The sequence below is a fragment of the Macrotis lagotis genome, chromosome 1 (genome assembly GCF_037893015.1).
Source record: "Macrotis lagotis isolate mMagLag1 chromosome 1, bilby.v1.9.chrom.fasta, whole genome shotgun sequence".
NCBI lineage: Eukaryota > Metazoa > Chordata > Mammalia > Peramelemorphia > Peramelidae > Macrotis > Macrotis lagotis.
In genome coordinates this window covers 426,046,290-426,072,251 of record NC_133658.1, presented here as the reverse complement: position 1 = coordinate 426,072,251, position 25,962 = coordinate 426,046,290, and the positions used below count along the sequence as shown (strand labels likewise).

At 39.3% G+C, this 25,962-nt stretch overlaps 1 protein-coding gene across 1 annotated transcript in view; it reads left to right on the top strand.

Annotated features, from left to right (window-relative positions):
* BEGAIN (brain enriched guanylate kinase associated) overlaps positions 1 to 25,962 on the top strand; it is a 250,111-nt gene that overhangs the window by 65,900 nt on the left and 158,249 nt on the right. Inside the window, exon 2 of the mRNA XM_074230925.1 lies at positions 8,862 to 8,890. Coding sequence (XP_074087026.1) covers positions 8,862 to 8,890 — 29 coding nt within the window. The remainder of the gene's footprint in view (positions 1 to 8,861; positions 8,891 to 25,962) is intronic.

The following is a 25,962-nucleotide window of genomic DNA, read 5'->3' as shown; positions in this document are numbered from 1 at the left end:
ATACTTACTAGCTGTGGTCCTAGGTAAGTCATTTCACCCCTTTACGCCTCAATTTCATCAACTATAAAATGGGAATGATAATAGCCCTTACCTCCCAGGATTGTTGTGAGGATCAAGTGAGATATAATGCTTTCTAATTGCATATTTCCTTCTTTTCTAACTGCTTCAGCAATAACACTCACACTTCTACTAGGGTATTTAGGGGAAACAGATAGTGGAAACAGAGCTGGAATCATCATTCAGACTTAAGAGTGTGATCTGAGGCAAAGAGACCACATGAGGCCTAGGGGTGGGAGGCATTGCAAAGGAAATGTGACTTTGAGGGGCGGCTAGGTGGCACAGTGGATAGAGCACCTGCCCTGGAGTCAGGAGTACCTGAGTTCAAATCCAACCTCAGACACTTAGTAATTACCTAGCTGTGTAGCCTTGGAAAAGCCACTTAACCCCATTTGCCTTGCAAAAACTAAAAAAACAAAGTGACTTTGGACTCTTTCTATTAGTGTCTTCATTGCTTCAAGCTCAGGTTTTTAGAGGTATCTGTGACCTAGGGCTATTCAGGATAATAACATTTTTTCCCCAGAGTCCAGAATAAGGGAGGGAGCAATGACAAAGTTCTATTTCTAGGGATTCAGCCTAGAACTGCCTCATGGGCTTTACTCTCCTAATGATTCCTTCAATAGAGATTAGATACCCAGTGATGGATATCAGAATGTAACTGTGTCAGAAGAGTGGAAGCTCTGGTCTAGCAGGAAATATCAAACCCAAAAGTCTTCAAGTACAAGTCTGGTAATGAACTATGTCCTTGTCCTTCAATTATTGGTCAAATTAAGTGTAAAGAAAGTTGGCCACAAGAGATACATTTTTAGACCACACTAATACTCAAATATCAACAACTGAAACCTAGAGGGTCTATTAATCTTTGGAAAAAAACACATGGATTGGTCAAATCATGGAAACTTGAAGCTCATATTCAGCAGTAGCAGCAATATCATCATAACCACCACCACCACCACCATCATCATCATCAGACATCCTCCAGGAACGTTCCATTTAATGGAATTCTTAAAGTTCACCAAGGGCTCAGGCTTCAATGCCAAGAATAGGTAGAGAAACTTAAATTTATAGTACATAGAATCTTGGAGCTCATCAGGTCCAAACCACTTACCTACTCCACTTTAGAATTAAAAAATTGAAACCTAGAAGAAAGAAATAACTCAAGCAAAGTCCCCCTCTCAAAATAAATGACTAGACATTTAAGAGCTAGAGAGTGGATCTGTGATTTCATTGGAATAGGAAGCTGCCAATAAGCTACTTTCCCCTAGCAAGGGAGGTCAGAACCTTGGAGAGCTGCACAGCCTGTATGTATCAGTAGTAGATCAGAGAATACAAGTTCTCTTCTCCTGAGGTCAGTTCTCAACCTCCACAATGACAAGTTGCCTCACTAGGTGTTTAGTGATTAATCTAAACAGAATAGTCTCCTTAGCAAACATCTCTAATAAAAGTAGTAGCTGAGGTTTGTAAAATACTTAGAAGGATATTTCTCTATGTTACCCCCATTGTATACTCACTAAATCCCAGTGAATTGTTAGTTGTGTCTGACTCTTCATGACTTCATTTGAGGTTTTCTTGGAAAATTGCTTGTCATTTCCTTTTCCATCTCACTTTATTGATGTGGTACCTAAGGCAAACAAGGTGAAATGACTTGCCCAGATCACATAATAAGTGTCTGAAACTGGATTTGAACTGAACTTTCTGAGTTCTTCCTGAATCTGTGACTGGCACTCTATGCACTATGTTGCCACCTAGCTGCCCACAACCCTGGGAGTTAGTGGAATTAAAATCCTTCCTATATAGATGAGAAAACTTGGGGCTCACAAAGAGAGCTCAGAGATGCTCACATCCAAGGAAGTGTCTGAGAAAGTATTAGAATTCAGTTCTTCCTGATCTCAAGCCCAGAATTTTTTCTCCAGGCCAGGATTCATCATACGCAAATTTGCAGATTTTCATATCACAAAAAACTCAACCATATCATACCATGACTTTTTTAAAAGTCTTGTGAACAGCGGCAGCTAGGTGGCACAGTGGATAGAGCACTGATCCTGGAGTCAGGAGGACCTGAGTGCAATCTGATCTCAGATACATACCAGCTGTGTAACCCTAAACAAACCACTTAAGCCTGATTATCTCAAAAGAAAAAGTCACTGTAAACACAAAATATTCACATAATCAAAAGTTGGAAGGAACTTTTGAAATAAGGCAGTCTGACTCTTTCATTTTATAATAAGGAAGGCCAAAGAGTTGGAGTAACTTGCCTAAATTTACACCAATAAGTAATAATTACAAGAAGATAATAGAGTCAGGGTTCAAACCCAGTCTTCTGATTTCAAATTCTGTTTTTTTAAACTATCTTATCCTGCATGAAAAACAGCATGATATCATGCCTAAAGTGTTTATCTTGAAGTAAAAAAGACCTGAGATCATATTTGGTCTCTTAACAATTAATTATTAGCTTTGTGTCTATGGATGAATCACTAGTCTTCTCTGAGTTGAAGTTTCCTGATCTGTAATATGGGACTGATAAAAATTGAACATGGCTGAGACAATTGAAGAATAACAAAAATGAGAAACTACCTTTACTATCTAAAGCACAAGATTATGGCAGGGCTCAAAGAAGGGGGTATCTGGCCAGCATTTGTAAACTTTAAAGAATCTTACCATTATTATGATGGCACTATGATATCATGACATCATTATTATGACATCATCATCATCATTATGAAGTCCTCATCATGTCATACTAAGCTATGATTTTTAAACCTGGATCAAGTGATTTCACCAAAAGGATATTAATAGGGTCTGGGCAAATTCTCTGTTCATAGAGTTATTGAGAAGAGGAAAAGATAGTTAGGGGAGAAGACAGGTGACCAGATTCAGAGTCCCTAATTCCCCAATACAAGTAAATAACATTCAATAGAGAAAACATGCCATAGTGGAAAGGACAGTAGATTTGAATGCAGAAGATCTGGGTTCAAATGCTGACTCTGATACTTAGATTTGAGGCAAGTTATTTAAGCACTCTGAGACTCCATTGTAATATAATAACTATAATATATATTATTCCATAGCCATTTAATAACAATAGCTCTTTAAGTTTTGCAAAGCATTTTATCAATTTTCTCATTTGGTCCTCACAATAATCTTGTGATATAGGTGCTATTAATATTCCCATTTTAAAGATGGAGAAACAGGTTAAGTGATTTTCCAGAGCCATTCATCTTGTAAGAAGCTGAAGCAGGCTTTTTGGGATTTTTTTTGTTTTGTTTTAGTATGAGGCAATGGGGTTAAGTGACTTGCTTAAGGTCACACACAGCTAGTAAGTATCAAGTTCTGAGGTCACATATGAACTCAGGTCCTCCTGACTCCAGGGTCAATGCTCTGTCCACTGTACCACCTACCTGCCCCCATGAGGCAAGCTTTTAATTCAGGTATTCCTGACTCCAATCCAACACTTCTTTCCACTGTTCCATTCAGTTGCCTCACTGACTAGATATTACTTTATGGTATTATTGTGATGAAAGTGTTTTGTAAATCTTAAAATGTTATGAAAATTAGAAGGGTTGGGACGGTTAGGTGGTACAGTGGATAGAGCACTGGCCCTGGAGTCAGGAATACCTGAGTCCAAATGCAGCCTCAGACACTTAACAATTACCTAGCTGTGTGGCCTTGGGCAAGCTACTTAATCCCATTGCCTTGCAAAAAAAAACTTAAAAAAAATTAGTGGAGTTCCTTCATTGAACTTGAGGCTCCAGAAAAGCAGGTAATCAGCACAAGGCTAAGATCACTTATCTCCCAATATTGCTCCTGTCTCCCATGGGAGTCACATGACTCCATAGGTAACTAATTCTTGGACCCCTCACCAGCATTTGGAGAAGCAGGTAGACTGAGCAGTGTCATAAAAAAGGAAAACTGGTCTTGGTATTGGGAGATTTGAGACATTACCACCATTGAAAAATACCAGTTTTATCATGTCATGCTCTCAAAAATCTATGGTTGTTGTCCTTTGTTCTTGAAGAGGACCAAAATAATATCACTATATTGGGTCAATTTGCAGTCTGTCCAACTGTGACTGATCAGACCACTATGAACTTAGAAAGTTCTACCACAGGTTGGGCACAAAGATTGAGCATTTGAGGTGGATTCTTTAAATTTGTGCATCTCAAGTTTCTTTTGAGCTACTTCAATTCTGCTTTGCTCATAGAGCATTGTAGCTTCTCTGATGAGGGCATGCCATGCTGGGCAGACTTGTGACATTGTCTCCTATGTCGCATAATCAGTTCCAAAGTTCTAAAGAGAGTCTTTGAGGGTGTCCTTGTATTGTTCCCATTATATATCAAAGAAAAGTACTGGGCTATGGTTTATGGAAAGTTCTTAGCATAGTTCTATCAGGAAATTACTATGATGGGAGGCATTTTCTCTAAGTCTCAGTTTCTTTTATCTGTAAAATAAAAGGGGTAGAGTATTAGGTTGCCTTCAAGGCTCCTAGCTTTAAATCTCATAATCCTAAGTCAATAATAAAAAGCAGTGCATATTTCTATATTGCCTTAGAGCTTAAAAAATACTTTCCAGATTCCAAATGATTCCCTGAGGTAGATAATAACTTCTTGTCTCTCAGAGTCTGTTTCCTCATCTATATAATGTAGATAATACTTTCAACTCATACCTAGAATCATGTTTAGGGCTAGAACAGATTGCTTTATTTTATAGATATGGAAATGAGAGAAGTGACTTACTCAAAAATGTACAGCTATTAAATACTTGAAGTAGAACTCAAATGCCTCTTTCAGCTATACTATGCTATTCCATGGATCCATCATTTGCAAATCCTTTTGTAAACAACACTGCCAAAGAGCTAATATTTAAATAATCTTAATAACAAACTTTTATTTTATCATGCTTTGCATTTAAAAATTCATCTTCCCATTCATTGTTTTGTTTCATGTTCAATAGTGCTTGCTCTCTCCCCATTTTACAGATGAGGAAGATAAGGTTCAGAGTGGGCAAATGACTTTCCCTAAGTAATTTTTAAAAATGGTATTTCCAGATCTTCCAGCTCTAATTCCAACAATCTTTCCACTCTCAAAATCCACCTGATTCTCTGCCACTTAATATGAAAGCCACATACAGTCTCTTTACTTCTGACTTTCTCCTTTACTCTCTGTCCTCTTCCCTGACCCTCCTCCCACCTCCTACTCCAAGAGGCACTTTGGAGAAACAAAGAGAATAGGCATCTAAGAAATTTCCCTCCCAGTTGTCTTTGGGAAGAGCTAGCTATTCCAGATAAATAATTCATTTAAGATTATTCATGAAATCTTAATACACTCTAATCAATTTTAGATAAATGAGTGGGCAGCCCAGTCACAGCAAGTTATTAAGGGAGGCTAGAGATTTTAGAGAGGTCTCCTTCCCCTCTTAGGACCATGACTTCTGTCCTTTGGGGCTGTGTTGGAGTGATTCCAGACTTTTCTGTGTTAATGACTCTCCTGGTGATTCTTAGCTATTTTAGTGGGATAGAAAGAACATTGATCTTGGAATAAATAGACCTGGATTTGAATTCCTGCTCCTCCACTTACTGAAAACTTTTTCAAACCTCATTTCCTTACCTTTAAAAATAGGTTTTGAGCAGCTAGGTGGCGCAGTGGATTCATCTTCTGAATTCAGATGTGCCCTCAGATACTAGTTGTTTGACCCTAGACAAGTCACTTCAACCTGTTTGCCTCAGTTTCCTTATCTGTTAAATGAACTGGAGAAGGAAATGTCAAACTACTCCACTAGTTTTTACCAAAAACAAAAACAGACAAAAAAAAAAATGGGGTCACAAAGAGTTGGACTTGACTGAAAGCAAGTTAACTTTGTCTTTCAGAGTTAGTTTCTACACTTATAAAATGTTGGAGTTGTAAGATAGCATCTTTAAGGTCCTTTCCAAATCCAAGATCTTAAGATCCTATTATCCTATAGGTCCTTTACAAATGTTTACTCTTATGATTGTTCAGTTTAACTTCTCTTCCCATCCAAGCCCCACCCCACCCCACCCTCATCTGCTTGATGAGTTGAGATTGGTAATTGAGATTAAAGGAAAGAATTGTGGAATGAACAGATTTCCCAAGGTTCTTCTCTGAACATAAAAGTGCTAACAGAATAGTTCAGTAATGGCAAACCTGGAAATATGTTGCTTGAAAGAAGGCTTTTACCTATATTCCGTTCTATTCAATTCAGCAAATGTTAAAGTGCCTACTATTTTCCAGCGGAAAGCACCGAGTTTCCAGTTTCAGGGATAAATAATTGAAAAACAGAAAGTTGTCAATAGGGAGTAATCTGCCTTTTCTCACACCATAACAACAACCCTTTGAGGAAGACAAGCAGTCAGGTACTGTGCTTCCCATTTTATTGATGCACAATTGAGAGGGATTATGAACTCTTGCCCACTAAGTGATAGAGCTAAGACTGAAACTGTTTGGGTTTCCTGATACCCATTCCAGTGTTCTTCACTTTTAATCATCTTCTTTGATCTTCATAATTGTTCTGGTGTATATCCTACAAGTGGCAGAACTGAAGACCAAGAACTTAAGTCATTTGCCAAAGGTCACACAAAAAATTAGTGGCAGAGTTGGTACTTGAACCCAAATCTCCTGCCTCCCATGACAGTGTTCTTTGTTTTGTGTCATGCTACCTTCTCTGAGATTATCCTGATTTTAGCACTCCTGACTTTTTCATTCAATAGACTTAAGTTTCCATGGTATACAGAACACTGGGATTTGATCCTGAAGGATATGATTAAGCAGGTGTACAAACAATCCTGCTAAGGCTTTAGGTAGGATTCAGTCTTATCCTCTCTGAATGGAAACTTTTAAGCTTCTGTCCCCTATGCCTTCAATGCAAATTAAGGTCTAAAAGTAATATTTAAGTCCTAGGTTTGTGATTTACATCGGAATTTTTTTTTTGTCTAGGCCTCAGTCTCCACATCCTTAAAATGGTTGAGAAGTGGAGCTCTGCAGTAGGGAAAAGATTACATTACCCCTTTCAGTCATAGTATTTTGTGATTCAAGGGAGAGGTCTTGGCACAGTTGAAATAGCATTGTGCTAGGCAGGAGTCAGGTGATTTGGTTGGATTAGAATTCTGGCTGAGCCACTGAAGTAAGTCATTTCCCCCCCTCCCACTTTGGGTACCAGTTTCCTTATCTGTAAAAATGAGGAGTCTTCAATCAACCAATGAAGTTATTTATTAAATGCCTACTATGTGATAGACAATCCAAAAGTCAGAAATCGCTAGGTTCAAATTCACCCTGTGACATATATTGACTGTGTGACTGAAAGCAGAGAAAGAACCTATCTGCCTTGATAGAGATGATTTTCTCATCTGATAGTTCCCTAAATCACAGGTCCTGTCCCTCCTCTTATACCTTTTTGCATGTGTAATGCAAAGATAAAAATTAAGCTTTTCAGGTTCCTTCCACTTCTAACAATTGATGGCTATAGTTCTAAGATTCTAAGCCCTCCTTCTAGCGTTAAAATTTTGTGATTCTAGGTCAAGGTTGCCCTTTCTCCAGAGGCTGACAGTGATCTGGGAAGGTAGGCAAGGAAAGAGGAAAGGACTGAGGATGGATTCTGGGATTCTGAAGCCCTGGACCATTTCCTCGGGGAAATAACCCAATTTCTGAAGAGTTAATAAAGACACACCCCAATTCCAACCCCAGCCCTTCCTCGCAGAACAGAACACGCTAGAGCTGGGAACGAGGGCTGCTAAAGGGTTAATGGGGCGCAGCTTTTCAGTTGGTTACAACCCGGAGCCTCCACTCCCATTTCGGGGCCTGGTAGAGCGCATGGATGGGAGGGAAGGGGTTAAACGTTCAACAGAGGCTGGCCGCCTTTGGGGCGAGGTCTGGAGAGAGGACTCAGGAGCACTCCAAGAAGCAGATCCCGGTCCAGAGCTTCTGGGGGTGCTTTTAGCCCAAGTCCCTAGCATCCCTCCGTGGTGTTGGGTGCTTGGCTGTTCCTTCCGCCTCTGTCTCCTCCTGCTTTTTCTGGGTCCCTCTGTGTGCATCCCCGGCTCCTGCTCTGTGGGTGTCTCTGTCTTTCCGTGTGAGAGTGTGTCTGGGTCACTTTTTCTGTCTTTCTCCCTTTGTCTTCGGCTGCCCATTCAGCTCCCTTTCCATCACGGTCCTGTCCATCTCTGCCTGGCCCAGTGTGTTTGCGCCCCTCCGTGCGCCTCCTTCCATCTCTGTGCGGTTGTATGCGATGTGTGTGTGTGTGTGTGTGTGTGTGTGTGCCGGTGCAGGCGCCTTGCCTCTGTGATGTGACTGTCTCATTAGTCACACCCTTGCCTCGAAATCGCCCCCCCTCCCCTCCCCATTGCTAACGGAGCCTCGGATCCCCTTCAGGATCCGCTCAGCTCCCTGCCTCCGGCACCCGGGAGCTCCGGCTGGGCGCTGCGGGGAGGTCCCGGGTCCCGGGCGGCTGCAGCCTTCCAACTTTTTGTCTGGGAGCCAATCAGCGCGGTCACCTGTTACTCGCTGCGGCCGGCCGGGCCTCCCGGGCGCCCCCCCGAGTCATCCGGTAGCGCGGGGCTCCGGAGGGGCGCGGGCGGGCCGGGGAACGTCTGCAGCCACCCCCCCCCCCCCACCCCAGCCTCCCTCCCCGGCTGCCCCCGGCGCCTCGGGATGCGGCCGCCGAGCCGCCGGCTGGCCCCCGCGCGCCGGGCACACCTGCCCGGGAGCCCCGCGCCCCGGCGGAGCCCGCGCCGCGCGCCTCGGGCCAAGCCCCAGCCTTCCTCCTCTTGAAGCTCTTGTTTGGTTTCTCCCTCCTAGGCCTCTACCGCAGACATGGAGAAGATCAGGTAAGCCGCACCGTCTTCTTGTCATTCCAGGTTTATTTGACATTATTCCCGCGATGGGCAGGGGGCAGGGGCTGGGGAGGGGAAGGGAGCCCTGGCATTTCCCCGGGCGGTTGCAGGGGGAGGCAGGGCAAAAGAGAATCCCCGGGGTCTCAGGAGACAATAGCCGATTTCCCCGTTGCAATCATGAGCCTGGCTTTTGCACACTCCATTGGGCGGGTCTACGCAGCCCGAGGCGGCTCTCCGCTTCTGACTCCCCAGGAGGTCGCTTCCTAAAACGCGAAGGAACCCGTGGCTGCCTGAGGCCCTTGGATTTCCGGACCCTCAGGATCTGGAGAGGTGGGAGTGTGGTGGGAGTCGTTTTGGCCAGTCTGGGGGCAGTGTGTTGCCGTGGAATGACTGTCGGTCTAGAAGCTCTTAGGAGCCCCAGATCTCTCTGATTTTATCAAATTCTGTGATGGCCGTTTAGATCTGCCACCCCAGCTTTTGGTATAAAGCAAAGTTGTTGCTATTTTGGTGGGCGTCTGAGTTTTTGTGGTCTGATGCTCAAGTGCAAGTTCCCCCTCCATTCACTCGGTGCTCCATGTCCAGAGCTGTTTCCCATCTCATTCTGCCAGCCCTGCCCCATCCCTTCTATCCCAGGAATGGGCTCTACACTCAACTCCTTTATATTCAAATATTTCTCTTTTATAAAACCCAGTTCAAGTGCCATTTCCCCCTTGAAGCCTCCCTAATTCCTACTACTCAATATCCCATCTGGAAGTGACTTTTCCCTTCTAAAGTTTTCTCGAATAACTTTGTAGTGCATCTGTCCTTTGCCCCTCTCATACCTATATGGTCTCTGCACCCATCAGTAGAGAGTAAGCTTGAGAGCAAAAGACTGTTTCCTCCCCCCCCCCTTTTTGTATATCTTATGCTTTCCCATAGTAGATACTCAATAACTGTTCTATTTTAATAGCTCTGGGGAACTTAATTCTGTGAAGCTTGTAAAGTCAGTGGGATAATGGGAATGTCTGAGGAAATACCTAGTTTAGAGTTTGGTCCATTCAGAGTCCTCTGGGTTAAGCCCAGTTCTTGAATGCATAGCTTTCAACTTACTACAAGATATACTTTGATCATTTTCTAGATTTAGGAACAGACTAGTTTAAATATTCGTGGTTCCCCTCTCCATCCTCCCCACACCCATTCACTAGCTCATATAGAAGCCTCCTAGAGGAAGTTCTCAGAGGTTGTAAGGAAATTCCAACAACGAGCAGAACTGTTTGGGTACCAGGGTGATCTCCCTCCCTTAAGCAGGATCAAGAATAAATATATATATATATATATATACACATATTCATTCAACAAACATTTATCAAGTGTTTGCTTCTTTGCTCAGCTCTATGTTCTATGCAAGGGATGATACTAAAAACAGTTCAAACACAGAATCTTAGAATCTTAGAACCACGGAATGTCAGAATTGGCAAGGGCCTTCAACTTACAAGACTACAGAAAAAAATGAAACTGGAAGGAACCTTGGAGACCTAGTGCAAGTCTATTCTTTTTCAGATGAGTAACACATTCAAAAAGGTTGCCCAAGGTCATGTACCCTTAAAATACCATACATTGTATGTGAACCCACGTTCCACTGCTCTGGAGAAACATATCTTAAGACATGTATACAGATAACTATGACAGAAAGGAGAATAAGTGCACAAAAGAGATCCAGGCAAAGGACTGTGGGCAATTTGGGAATAAAGACATACCTTTCAACTTGACTGTTCTTCATGAAAGAAGTAATCTCAGGGTGATCACATTAGTCATCTATCTGAGACAAATTCCCATGAAAGCATTGGAGTTTCGAGAAGGGGCATTGTTCTCTTGTTACTCAAATTGACTCAAATGGCCTCAAAATGACCTCAGAGTATTTCTGGGACAAAATTCCTTTACAAAGCCATCATCTGGTCCAGTTTCATTTTATTACTGAAATGAAGGATTTATTTAGCATTTAAAATGTGCCAAGCATTGTGACAAACCATGTGTTTGGAATGAAGCTCTCTCAACAATCAGTTGTTAAAAATTCCATTGTGCCAGCAGGAGTGGAGAGCTATCTTCTTGATCAAAGAAATGTCCAATACAATGAAGAGCTTGTTCCTATGACCTAACCCCCTTGCTCCATGCCTACCATCCTCCCCACCTACCCCCACCCCACACACAAAGATACTTATAAAGAGCCACTAGGTGGCAACATGGATATGGAGATAGGAAGAACTGAGTTCAAATTTAACCTCAGACACTTAGCTGTTTGATCCTGGATAGGTCACTTCACCTCTTTTGCCTCAGTTTTTTCAGTTGGAAAATGGGAATAATAATAGTACCCACCTCTCAGAGTTATTCTGAACAATAAACAATATAATAATTGTAAAGTGCTTCAAAGAGTACCTAGTACAATAGTAAGCATTATATAAATGTTAACTATTATTACTATATCTCTATGAACTTGAGCAATCCCTTCAACTTACCTGAGATTCTGTTTCTACATTTAGAAGATGAAAATAATACTCCTTGTACTTAAAGAACTGTGAGGAAAGTAACTTTTTAAACTTCAAAATGTTGCTGACAGAGAAACTATAATTATTATGTAGAGAATTATTCATTGAATTAAGGCTAAAGGTCTTGAAGACATGACCTGTGTAGAATTTCCCTTGGGGAGAATGTGGCAAGAAGCAGCAGGGCTGTTAAATGTAATCATAAAAGTAACCTGGTTGAAGGACTCCTGGATTCTTTACATATTATTTTGTTCCATCTATGATCAGAGATGCCCCAGATAGCCTAGAAACTTCAAGAGATCAGCTCAGAGATCCTGCAGAGGCATTTCTGTAATACCCCTTGAGAAGCAGATTCAACCAACAAGCACTTGTTAAGCAGAAAGAGTACTTGAGGCTATATGATCTTGAAACAAAGTCCATACTATTTATTTAGAAACCTTGACCCAGAGAGGACTGTCCCCATTCTTGGTTCCTTCTCTCCCAGAGTGTTTAAGCCATTTTTGCCAACCTGGGGGAGATTAGCACAGTGTTTGAGGAGTAGGGACTCAGGTCCCATTCATTATGGGGCTGTGAGGGCAAATTGTGGTCAGAGTTGCCTTGGACCAGGGATATGTAAACTAATCAAGAGAACAAAATAATTTAGTGTCCTCAATTTAAATCTGGGAGAGATCTTCTAGGTTATCTCAACTAACCTACTCAATTTATGACTGGAAACTGAAACCCAAAGAACTTAAATGACTTTCCCAAAGTCAGAGATTAAGTGGCAGAGTTGAGATTCAAACCTAACTTCTCTGAACTTGATATCCAGAACTTTTTCTACTATAGGAAGGATATTTGTTTGTGTGTGTGTGTGTGTGTGTGTGTGTGTGTGTGTGTGTGTACTATATTACTATATGGCAGCCACTATGCTAGGTGATTTTACAAATATTATCTCATTTTTTTTTATTCTCCCAACAACCCTGGAATGTAGGTCCACCTCAGTTTTATAACTGAAGAAACTGAGAAAGTCAGAGGTTAAGTGATTTGCCCAGGGTCACATTGCAAGCCAGAGTCTGGGACCATATTTGAACTCAGGTCTTCCCAACTATAGAACCAGTACTCTCATCCACTGTATGACCATCTGCCTCTACCATTGCTATGAGCTACCATTACAGAATTGGACCAAAGTCAGACAGGTAGCAAAAGTCAAAACTAGGATTCAAACCCAGCTCCTCTGACTCAAAATTCAGTTCTCTTTCCATTCTAAGGATCTGACTTCTAATGGTAGGATAAACAAGAAATCCTTGCTCTTCATGATTCATTGACAAATATTTCCAGAAATTTAAGTGACCACTAACCCTTTTGCTTCCCACAAGGGCAACTAGACAGGTAGATGCCTACATGTGTGTTGAATTGTTTTGATCCTCCACCTTTTCCCTTGCTGAATTTATCTTCTGCCCCCCAAAGCTCTCTTGTCTTCCATGTCTGCCTAAATAACTCTTATAACTCTCAAATATTTGTAGATATCCCTGTATCTATTTGTTTATTTCTTAGCCAGGCTGTGAACTGTGTCAGTATCATTAATCCTCCCCAAATCAATCTTTTATTCCCTTTAATCTCCCCCCTTCCCTCTAACTCCTCCCCCCACCCCATTACCACTTTGACAGTTTTCTATTGACTCAAATGAACTAGAGAGGGAAATGGCAAACTGCTCCAGCATCTCTGCCAAGAAAACCCTAAATGGTCACAAAGAGTCAGACACAACTGATTAACACAAAGTCAAAATATTTTTTTAAAAAGCATCATATTGTACATGTTTAATCTATATCAGATTGGTCATGGGAAGGAGGGAAGAAATAGAGGTAGAAAAATGTTTACAAAAAGATGAATGATGAAAACTATCTTTGCATATAATTAGAAAAAATTAAAATAATGTAGCATTCATATGCAAAAACAAAAATCAAAAGACTATCATATACCCCAAGTTAAGAATCCCTGGTAATTCAACCCCCTAATTTGACAAATTAATTCCTTGAGGGTCAAGATTGTTTTTTTTTTGTCTTTGTGTTTTGAGTGATAAGTACAGAATCATACAAATTACAGTTCATGTTGAACTGAATTGAGGAAATTGAGGATTAGTACAATTGTATAGCTTAATTTGGTTTAACTCTGGAAGGGACCCTAAAGGTCATCAAGTCTCTACCCCTCAACACTTTGAAGATAAGGAAACTGAGACATGGAAAGTTTAAGTGACTTGCCCCAGATCATATGACTATTAAAAATATCTGAAAAGAATTTGAACCCACATCCTCTTAACTTCAAGGCCAGTGCCTTATCCATTAAGCCATCCTGGCTCTCTCACCAAAATCAAATTGTTGCTTAGTAATAGAGTTAGGGTTTAAATTCAGGTACTCAGATACTCAAATCTAGTATTCTTTGCATTTTATCAAATAATCTCTTGAGATCCTTTCAACCTCTGAATATCCATTAGGGATGCTCCATCTGATTCCATTAGGGCATTTGGAAGCAAGAATTGTTGTTCAGGTTTTTTTCAGTCATGTATGACTATACCTCCATTGTTACATTTTTTTTTGAGTCACCTCCACTGATTGCTTTTCTGTTTCTTCTATCCTGGTATTTAACTAAACATCTCTTTTAAAAACTTTGATAATGATAGGAGTAGCTACAATTTTGTGAGTAAATGTTCTTGATTAAAGGCCATGTCCACACATGGAGATAAAAAGTATAAAATCCACCTGTAAATTTTTTATCGAGCACCTATTTGGGTAAAAATTGCTTCCTCTCCTGGCATAATTTCAGAGCTTTGTGGGTTGCCTAATCTCCCACTGAGTTCACACCCCCAATACAAGGCCTCCTATTGTGAATGAAGTATCTTCAAAATGGAGATTTTTTTCCCCATAGGGTTTTCCATACAGGCAACTTGATTTAGTAGAAAGAGTGCCAGATTTGTATCCAATAGCCACAAATGCATCCAGACTTTGATACTTCATAGAAGTATGAATAGAGACCTGAGAGGAACCTAGGAGATCATCCAGTCAAAACTCCCTCACTTCATAAATGAAGAAATTCAGATTGAGAAAATATCTAAAGTCACACAGATAAGAAGACCATATGAAAGAAAAGATGCCAGAAATCCAATTCTGTTTCTCTGAATCCAGATACAGTGTTCTGTTCACCTGTCCATGGTGTCTTTACTAGCAATATTACTGGGAGTTTTCTTCTAAGCTTTTCTTCTCTACACATTGAGGATGATAATATTTGTACTATCTCCCCTAGTTTATTATGAGAAACAAGAGGGTTTTAGAAACCTTAAGAGACTTTGTCAATGTGAGTCATTGTTGTTTTGTTAGGTCTTTTTATGTAGAGCTAGATGCAAGACTTTTATATAAATAGAGAGGTCTGGAAATAGTTATGGTGCCTTTAGCTTCCTCTTCTGTAAAATGAGGGGTACATGTTAAGATGATCTCTCAATTTTACAAATTCCTATCAGATTGGGTAACTCCTTGAGGGTCAGGAATTGTAATGTCACTCCAGTACCTCCTGGTCCTATGACTTCAATTGAAGCACTTAACATTTTTAATGTTAAAGCACTTTAATGTTTAAAGCACTTAATAGTTTCTCAGCAAAATGAAGGATTTAAATTAGATGACCACTAAGATCCCTGTGAATTTATGTAAAAGTGAAAATTGTAGTGCCCTTCCAGAAGAGGTTGGCATCCCCAGGTGGGACACTCCAATAAATTTAAGCTGCCTGACTGGAATCCACTTGAACAAACATCTATTATATGTTACTATGACAGAGATTGCATATGGGGGGGATGAGAGGGGAAAGAAGACTGGGTATTAGATAAGCAAAGATTTAAAAAAATGATCCCCTGCCCTCAGAGAACTTGCATTCTTTCTACTGATGGTAAGAGAGAGAGAGAGAGAGAGAGAGAGAGAGAGAGAGAGAGAGAGAGAGAGAGAAATTTGGAATACACGAGTTCAAATCCAGCCTCAGTCATTTACTTTTTTGGACAAGTCACTTAAACCTCAATTGCCTCAAAAAAAAAAAAAGAAGAGAAGCAAATGGGGTTAAGTGATAAGTATCTGAGAACAGATTTGAACTCAGAGCAAGTGCTCTATCTGCTGTACCACCTAACTATTTCTGTTAAATGTAAAAAGTTTGTATTTTATCTCAAAGGCATGAGGAAATGAAAAGTGGGTAGTTTCAGCAAATTGTCACCTCCCTGTCACTATATGCACTCAAAAGGAGGTTGAATGGCCACTTATTGTCACTGCTATAGTAAATGTTAGGTATCAAGCTAGACTAGATATGACCTACTGATCATATTCCTTCCAACAGCAAGATTCAGTGAGTATCTATGAAGAGAGATTGTGATAGGTTGAAGTATCTCATCAGGGAGAAGTTTGTGGAAGAACTTAAGGAAGAACTTGTGGAATTTGAAGAGTAGGTGTGATTTAAAGAGGCTGAGAAAAGAAAAGGCATTCCTCTGCAGGGCAAACTCCTGTGCAGGATTACACCAGGAGGGAAAGCCTGATGGAGAAGATACTGTGGTAAGTACCACATTGTATGAAAGAGAATCTATTAAAAAGTCAGAGAAAGGAGAGATTGATTCAGGTAAACCCATTGAGGACATACAACAAAATGAGAATGTTTAATAAATATTCAAACACCGAATACCAGAAGGTCAGAGCTGGAGATATCATAGAGATCAGACATTTATAGCCACACATTTTGCAGATGAGGAAGCAAGCCTAGAAAGTAGAAGAAATGTCTTGACCCAAGGTCAAGTAGTAAGTAAGTAAGCCAAATCAGAAGATCATAGAAAATGTACATCTGGATGGTCAGCAGGTGTGGATTATTGTTAATCAATTTATCCATCTATAAAATAAGGTAGCTCAACCAGATAACCTCAAAGATTACTTCTAACTTCTTTGTTCTAAGGCCTCTTTCAGCTCTGACATTCCATGTTCTATGATTATAAGATCCCTCCTAGCTTTGACATTTTAAATCTATAGTCTAATTTTTTGTTTTTCCTTTCCTTACACGTCCTTTACATCATCATTAGCATTCCAACACAGGTATTTTGTATTTAATAAATCCCCTACCCCTTCTAATACCTTAGAATCTCCAACAATCATTCATTCTTTCCCACCCACTCATTTACTCCACTCTTATCTATCCTTTTCCATACCCCTTTTATATCTCCTTTCCACCAAATTATCAGATTTGCCATTTTCCATCAGTCTAGACTGACCCACTTAGCAGATCATAGAACCAGGGGAAGGTTTTAGTAAACCCTAACTGTGTTGGTGGGTTCTCTAAGCTCATCATGAGAAAGCCACTCTACATATAAGGCATCTCTACTCTGCCTTTTCTATTTCTAAATGACTATTTTTCTGGGTTGCAAAAGCTGAAACTACTCTTTAGGGTTTTGTCATTATGGACCTTGGAATTCAGATCACTTTCTAGATCCAGTGTCTCCCTTATCAATCCTATAGCCCCTTCTATCTCTAGGTGTGATCCATGTTCTTTTTTCAGTTACTTAGAGGGATTTCTTCTCTATTTGTAGATAGATTTAGGCTGCATTCTATGTATGACTTTCAGACCTTTCTCTTTCTCCCCTTCCATTCTTCTCCCTCCTCTCCCTCTCCTCCCTCTCCCTCTCCCTCTCTCTCTCTCTCTCTCTCTCCTTCTCCCTCTCCCTCTCTCTCTCTCTCTCTCTCCTCTCTTCTTCTTCTTCTTCTCCCTTTTCTTCTTCTTCTTCTTCTTCTTCTTCTTCTTCTTCTTCTTCTTCTTCTTCTTCTTCTTCTTCTTCTTCTTCTTCTTCTTCTTCTTCTTCTTCTTCTTCTCTCTCTCTCTCTCTCTCTCTCTCTCTCTCTCTCTCTCTCTCTCTCTCGTTCGGTATGGAGAATGTTAGTCCTCCATTCACAGGAGCCTAGAATGTCGGAGCTGAGAGGGAGAGGGCAATTGACCTATCCAGAATCAGACAAGTTAGCTTGGATCAAAATAGAGAGTAGAACCTAGATCTCCTTACTCCCAATCAGATACTCTTTCTATTATCACCTCAGGAATCTTTTCACTTATCTAGGTACCAGTTTTTTTATGATATATACAAATGTGGGAGAGGAGAAGAAGGGGCAGGTTGGATCCCTAAGATTGTTTCCAAGTCTCTGAATCTAGTAATGAATTATTTCACTGCAGCCTATCTCTTCCAATGCCAAAACTTGGTTATTTTTTTTTAATTTTATACTTAAACATTTAGGATGGAAACTTTTCTAAAAATGGACTGCACTTAGTCTCTGCCTTCCCAAATAGAGGATTCAGAGATAATTTAACCTTTTCTTGATGACTCAGGTCATGATTATAAATGTCCATTGTTTTACTGTAAAATAATATATTTCTCTGTCTTAATATTTTTTTCCTCTCTGCTCACAGATGTGAGGCTGTTACTTGTGTCTATGGTTTTCATGATGTTAGCCTCTCACAGCACCCAGTTTCTTTAGTCTTTATAGCTTTTAATCTGCTGTGGTTATATGAACCAGTAGTCAAGTTTGCTAGAAATGTGTGCTGAAAAGGGGTCAATCATAGTGACTGAGAGTTCAAGAATAAAGAGTCTGCTAGTATGACATGGCAGCCCCCAAAACTAATTCAATCACAGACAATATTCAGAATGAGAAATATGATTATCTCAGTGCCTTCTCTTCCCATGTGACTATGTGGAATAGTGTCTCAGGTTGTTCCCCAATCTCATTCTCCCCAATTGCTTTTTTAAAAATTAAATCTTTTTTTTAAAGATTTAAAAAATCTAAACAATTTTTTAACCTTTCTATTACTTCTCAGTGTATATCCCTCTCCCCTAGCCTCTTACTTGCAACAAAGAGCTATAGTTAAGGAAAACAAACCAATCCATTGGTCAGTCAATCAATTAACATTTATTAGTATCTGCTAAGTATAGAGGTATAAAAGAAAGGCAAAAGACAGTTCCTGTCCTCAAGAATCTGTTGAGGTAAGACAATACTAAAAAGAAGATGGAGGAAGGAGAGTCTGGGAGGAGCATGCTAATGTTCACTCTCCAATCAAAGAGAAAAAAGGAATCAAAGGGAAGGGGGCATTGAGAAAGTTTCAAAATTGTGTTGATCTTTCAAGAAGATGAGTTTCTGGAGACAATAATGAAATCCAGGTTAGCAACCAGCTGGGATATTGACCATATATGACCATTTATGTCTCATTCTGCACTTCAAATTCTGCCTAGAAGAAGAAAGGACACTTCAATGCCAGTCCTTTGAAGTCAACATTAATCATTATACTGAACTAAGTTCTGTTGTCTTTCTGCATTGTTCTTCTTCATCTTTTTATAATTGTTGTTTAAATTATTTCCTTAATTCAGCTTACTTCATCCTATATCAATTCATGTGACTTCCAGAGTTTCTTTAACTTAAAACTATTTGTTGTTTATTATGGCACAATAAGAATAGTATTATTGATTTAGAATAGATCTTCCTCTAGTCTAACTTTCATTTTGTAGATGAGCAAACCAAGGCCCAGAAAGTAATTTGTCTAAGATCACATAGGTAGTAATTGACTGAGGCAGAATTTGAACTCAGGTCCTCTGTCTCTAAAAGGATTTTTCTTTCCACTTTCATATTCCATGATGCATTTATCCATTCCTCAACCAATGGCATCTGCTTTGCTTCCAGTTCTTTGGTACCATAAAATGTACAGTCAGAAATAGTCTTGGGTGTATATTTTTCTCAGATGAACAAATTCAAAGCCATTGTCATATAAGGATTAAATGAAGCACCTGGAGATCTTTAGCCTAGAGAAAAGAAGGCTTAGGAGGAACATTAACTATTCCTTTCAACTATTTGTAGAGACTTCTTATAAAAGAGAATTTAAATTTGGCCCATTTAGCCCTAAAAATTCAGAACAAGGGACAATTGGAAGTATGCAGGAATTTGCTTAATATAAAGAAAAATTACCCAACATTTAGAACTGTCCCAAAGTGGAATTATAGTCGGGGCAAGAAGATCACTGTGTGACTACGGGCAAGTCACTTAACCCTGTTTGCCTCAGTCTCCTCATCTGTAAAAGGAACTGGAGAATGAAATTGCAACCACTGTCAGTATCTTTGCAAAGGAAACCCCAAATGTAGTCACAAAAAGTTGAATAAGATTGAAAAATAGCTAAACAGCAACAAAAATGGGATGATCTTTCTTAGGGGATGATAGAATTCCTGTTACAGAATGACCATTTAACAAGGATAGAAGATTTATAGAAAAATTTGTCAGGTTGAACCTATTAACCTTAGAGGTCCCTAAATTCCTAGATCCTGTAATTTAGTACTTCCACTTAGTAACATTTATCTCAGGTGTTCAAAGAACTTTTCCCTTCCTATCTCTTTTTTATTTATTTTTTATTTTTATTTAAGGCAATGGGGTTAAGTGACTTGCTAGGTGACAGCTAGGCAATTGTTAGGTGTCTAAGGTCAGATTTGAACTCAGGTAGTCCTGATTCCAGGGTTGGTGCTTTATCCACTGCATTGGCCAGCTGCCCCCCTTCCTATCTCTTTTTAAGGATATTTTCCTAAGAGTTGAGATTATCCAGAGTTGACTTCTATATGGGAAGATTATAACTTGCATTTTTATAGTGCTAATCTTTTTTCCCCTACATATTTTCATTCTAATCCTGAGAAGTTATTAAACATTCATAAAACTTAGACCCAGAGTGAGTGGGTGATTGCTTAAAATGATATGGCACATTAGTGATAAGAACTGTGCCTGGAACTCAGGTCCCCCTGCCAATGGCCCTTATCATTTAGCAGTCTGATTCCCTATTCCTCCAATGCAGTATCTTTTCATCCCCTGCTGATAAGTGCATGTCACTGCTTAGATAATTGAATCAGATCTTCTGTGGCATGTTCTGATCACATTTAATGAATCAAAACATTTATTAGGCACTTCAGGAGACTTTATCATTTGGGCAGCACTGGGATCATGCAAAGCCATAGATTTAGAGCTGGAAAGACCATAGAGATGATCTGACTCAATGCTCTCATTTTTCAACAACTTGATGGTCATTCCACAGGTATGAACAAAACTAAGATTCAAAACCAAGTCCTTTGGCTCAAAATTCAGTGCTCTTTCCACTGCCCCTCTTTCTGTTCAAAGAATCTATTTGACTTAGATTTCTTTCCCTTTGTAGGGTACGCTTAACAACTCAATCCAAAATCTATCCTATCTATTCTAAACAGAACCTTTTTCTTATAGCACTTTAAGACTCAAAATACATTTTTCTCACTATCACCTTGCCAAGAATATTGTACCAATATTATTATCATCCTTGGGCAGGAATCTGCACATTATAGACCCTACCATAATACACTTCTTATTCCATCTTATTCCCTCCATTCCATGCCCCCCATGTCTGGAATGCAGCTTTCTTCAACTCTACCTTTTAGGATTCTTTCCTTCCTTCAATTATCAGTGGATTTCTTAAAGCTTACTCTGATCTTTCCTCCTAAGACTACCTTTTATCATGCTCATTTATATAATGTTGTATCCTCTCTCTACTCCCCTGGAAAGATATTAAGTGAGGCAGGGAGCTCTTTTGTTTCTGATTTTGTGTCCCCAGAATTTAATGCACGATACCTTGCCTAAGAAATTTTTGTCAAAATTGAATTTTGAATGCATAAAATGATTTATGGCATATAAAGCAAAACTTCCCATTATTGATTCATTTGATTAGTGGAGAGACAAGTAGACTCAGGTATTATCCCTGTTTTACAGATGTTAGAAGTGAGGCCCAGAGAAGAGAATGTATTGCTCAAAGTTGCACAAAGTCAATTAATGCTATAGTTGATACTTAGAAGTGAATTTTTGGAGAAAGTTGTGCCAAATCTGGAAAGTCAACAGCCTTCCTGATGAGTCTTCCTTGTAGCCCCTTAGTCAAAGGACTTTTCCTGGCAGCCACCCAGTTTCCCCTGTGCAGATGAAGAGCAGATGGCTGTCCCTTTGACTTCTAATAAACCCCTGTGCGCATACAGGCACTTATTAAAAGTCACAGAATATCAGATTTGGACGACCTTGCATGCCATCTAATCCAGCTGGCACCTGCACAAGAATTTTCTCTACCAATTACCTGACAGTAGGTCACTCAGCCTTTTCTTCAAGACTTCCAGGGAGGGGGAGCCCCCTACCACCCAAATTAGCCTATTTCACTTTTAGAAAGCTTTAATTATTAGAAGGACTTTCTTTACATAGATCTTAAAATCTGCCTTCCTGATCCGTTCATCTGCTGCTTCTGGTTCTTCCTTTTGGGGGTCAGGTGGAACAAATTGAACCTCCATGCCACAGAATTTTGCAAACTTGAAGACAGTTATTACATTCCTTCCTGTTTTCCAGACCAAATTTCCCCAACTCTTTCAACCCATCTCCATAAGGATATTCTCCAATTGTGTCAGAAATTAAGCACAAATACAGGGGATGAAATCTTATGAGAAGATAAAAGAACATGGACATGGGCAAAAGGATATGTCTTCCATCTCCAAAGAGAGGGGACTGCTTGCGCATGATGATGTAAATAGGGTTTCCTGTTCGAGTATGGGATGGATTAAAAGCCTTTGAGGAAGAGCTGAATTTAAATTTCATCACATATACTTTAACTTTTCTGTGTGATTCTGGGCAAATCACTTAATCTTGACTGTCTCAGTCTCAGGTGATAGTCACATCCACTTTCCTGGGATGTTTTGAGGATCAGAGAGCATCTAAAAGGTTCTAAACACAATTCCTGGCTATAGAAACATTAGTTATTAGTAGTGAAAAGAATCCAGAACTTAGAATCAGAATACCTAACAATTTTCTCTCTTAGGGCACATGCTATGTGATTTTTGGCTAGCCTCTCTGAGCTTTCATGACCCCATCTGTAAAATGGAGATAAAATATAATAATGCATGTACCACCTATGACTCTTGTATGACATTGGACTCTTGTAAAGATAAAGCAATCGGTGAACTATGGGATATTGTAAAGTCACAGAGGCCTTGTTTTCTCTGTTTTTTTTCATTCCCTGTCTTCTCTTTTTGTCTTCTAATTCTTTCATCTTATTTCCCCATCCTCTAATAATGCTTATGGCTCTCTCTCTTGGACCCCTTCCAGGCCTGCCTCATCTTTCTTGTTACATAGCCCCAAGCTGGACAAAGACTCTAATAAGCCTTTGACCAGAACCCAGTTTAATGAGTTCATTCCTTTGAGGTTCCAGCAATCTAATACTTCTCTGCAAGTAGTTCCCTCTTTCCAGAGTTAAATGAAGATCCCCAAGTGCCCTTGAGAGAGAGTCCCAGCTTCCTGACTTGTGGAGTCAGGATTAGCCTGCAGGAAAATTGAGAAATTTTGTTTTGTTTTGTTTTGTTTTCTGCAATGATAGCCTATTTCTCAAACAGGATCTACTCCATGCCCCTTGGCCCCATGGACCAGCTTGTTTATAGAATCAAGGAATTTAAGAGTTGGAAGGGACTTTGGCAGATTAGTGAAAGTCATACATGAAAGGAATCCTTTGTATAACATGCATGACAAGTGATCATTTAGCCTCTCTCATTAACATTCCATCTTGAAAGCAGACCATTCCCTCTTAAACATCTCTAATTGTTAAGAAACATTTCCTGGTTTTAAATTTGATTCTCTGAAATTTCCAATGACAACAACTGGTTTAGCCCTCTAGGGTCCAATAAAACAAGTGCAGTTCCTCTTCCACAAAATACCCTTTATATACTTAAAGAGAGACATCATGTCCCCCCTGAGTCTACTAGGATAAGCTAAGTTCCTTCAGAGGAATTCTCGTATAACATGGCCTCAAGATCTTTAACTATTCTACTTGACCCCCTTCAGACACAAACCAGAGAATTAATATCTTTCTTAGACCACGTTGTCATGTTGATTATTATACTCCAAGTGAGGTCTGACAAGTTCAGAGTACATTACGACTATTGTCTTAGTATTCCTGGAAACTATCCCCAAGATCACATTAGCTATTTTAGCTATCACATAGCACCGCTGACTCATTTGACACTTGTGATGCAATAATTTTTTTTAAATCTCAAATCTTTTTTAGAAAAATAGGTCTAACCATGTCTCTCACATCTTAAACATGAGAAAATGATTTTTTTGTACCGGTATGCAAGACTTTACATTTATCCTTAGTAAATCTTAGTAAATTTAGCCCAGTATTTTAATGATAATTCTGTCATCCATTATTTTATCTCTTCTTGAGTGTTTGGTTTCGGTATTTGGTGTTATTGGCCAATTTGATGAGTATATTATCTATGTATTTATACAATTCACTGATAAAAATATTAAACAGTATAGGACCAGAGACGTAGCCCTAGATTATCTTCTTCTTCCTGCCATGATGGCTTCAAATCTTTAACAACTGCTCTTTTAATCTGACCATCCAAGCAGTTTTGAATCATCTGATTGCATTATTTTACTCTAAATTATAACTCTCTTTATCTTCTTCACAAGAATAGTATGAGATATTTTATCAAAAAATTTTGTGAAAAAACTATACTTGCAACATTATCTTCATCTATTAGTTTAATAATCCTACTAAAAAGGAAATGATGTTAATCTAGTATGTCCTGCTTCCCTTCCTAAATATTCACCAACTATCCCAACCCACCGCCCCCTTCCCCTAAAATCCAATTCACTTACATGTTGTAGCATCATCTCTCTGATGTCATGGTACTCTTCCAACAAGGAAAAACAACAACCTCCATTAGTAATATATTTTTTTAGGTTTTTGCAAGGCAAATGGGGTTGGGTGGCTTGCCCAGGGCCACACAGCTAGGTAGTTATTGGGTGTTTGAGATTGGATTTGAACCCGGGTGCTCCTGACTCCAGGGCCGGTGATTTATCCACTGTGCCACCTAGCCGCCCCTCCATGAGTGATATTAAGAGCTGCCCAATGGGGATCCAATAGGTCAACTGGGAAACACAGAGCTTAGTAAAGAAATGTAATGATGAAATAACATATAACAAAATGCAATGAAGAATAACAATAAAAATCATGAATATAATAATAAAGCATTTATTTTTTAAACAAAAAAAATATTCACCAACTATCTCTTTAATGATCCCTTCTAGAATTTCCCAATAATTAAAGTCAAGTCCCCTGGTTTATCATTTGTAGATTCTATTCTCTTTTATTTTTGAGAATCAACATAATGGTTGCCTTTCTTTCTGTACCATTCTTTCCCAACTTCCATGATCTTTTAAATCTACTGACAATGACTCAGCAATCACAAGTTTCTTCCAGGACCTAAGATATAGTTCATCTGGATCAGGAGACTTGAAGTCATCAAAGGGCAGGTGGGTGCCCTCGTACAATATCTTATCTTGGGTGTCAACTTTTTAGACATTTTTGTTCTATCCTTTCCATTGTAAAGGTTTTTTTTCCTCTGCAGAGAAAAGAGAAAAAAGATTGAAGCTGCTCTACCTTCTCTGTTGTCAGTTGTCACTTTTCCACCCCCAAGCTAAGGTCCTTTCTCTTTAATCCTCCTTTTTCTCCCAATATAGTTAAAAAAACAAACCTTTTTTGTTCTCCTTAGTTTCCTTCAACAGCCCTAGCTCATTTTCAGCTTTAGTGTATCTGGCATTATTTTCACAGGACTGTGCCACCCTCTTACATTCATCTGCTATTACCTGGCTTTGCTTCCATCTCCTGTATATTTCTTTTCAAAATCTAAATTTCCTGTGCATCTACAACAATCTCTTCAGAAAAAGTACCATTTTCCTCTTAGTGGATTTGTTTCCCTTAGTGTCTTCAAATTTTTCAATCCTGAATATTCCTCCATCCTTCTTGAGATGACTTGCTCAAAGCATAAGTTATTAGTTATTCTGTTTTTGACAGAGGGAGAGCTCCAATAAATGCTTAGACAATTAAAATATTCTATTATAGCTATATAATTCAAAAATATATAATTGTGATTTTTTTCTTGAACTTTTCATCTCTTCCTTCTTTCTGCCCTGGTGGTCTGTAGTATGCTTCAAGGATGATATTCCTACCTGCATTTTTGCATTTTCTCCAACTAATAATTGTAGATATATGAATAGCTTATATATATATATATATATATTATATATATATAGTACTTTATATATGTTATCTCATTTGATATTCCAAGGAACCTTGGGAGATAAGTGCTTTTATTAGTCTTGTTTTACAGAATAGGAAACTTATTCTTGTTCTTCTCTGCCTTTTATAACTCTACCCATCCTCTAAAATTAAAGTCCCACCTTCTCCAGGAAGTCTTTTCTATATACCTCTGCCAGTAGTCATCCAATTAAATGAAAACTTGCATTTGCTTTAAGGTTTATAAAATCTCTGGTCACTCAAATATTATTATTATCCATCTCCCTACTCCCAGTTCATCTTATCATTAGAAATTGAATTTTAGAGAATAACTTGCTCAAGTCACACAAGTCTTAAGCACTAGAGTCAGAACCTTAGGCCAGCTCTCTTGGCTCCAAATCCAGTTTTCTTTTCACT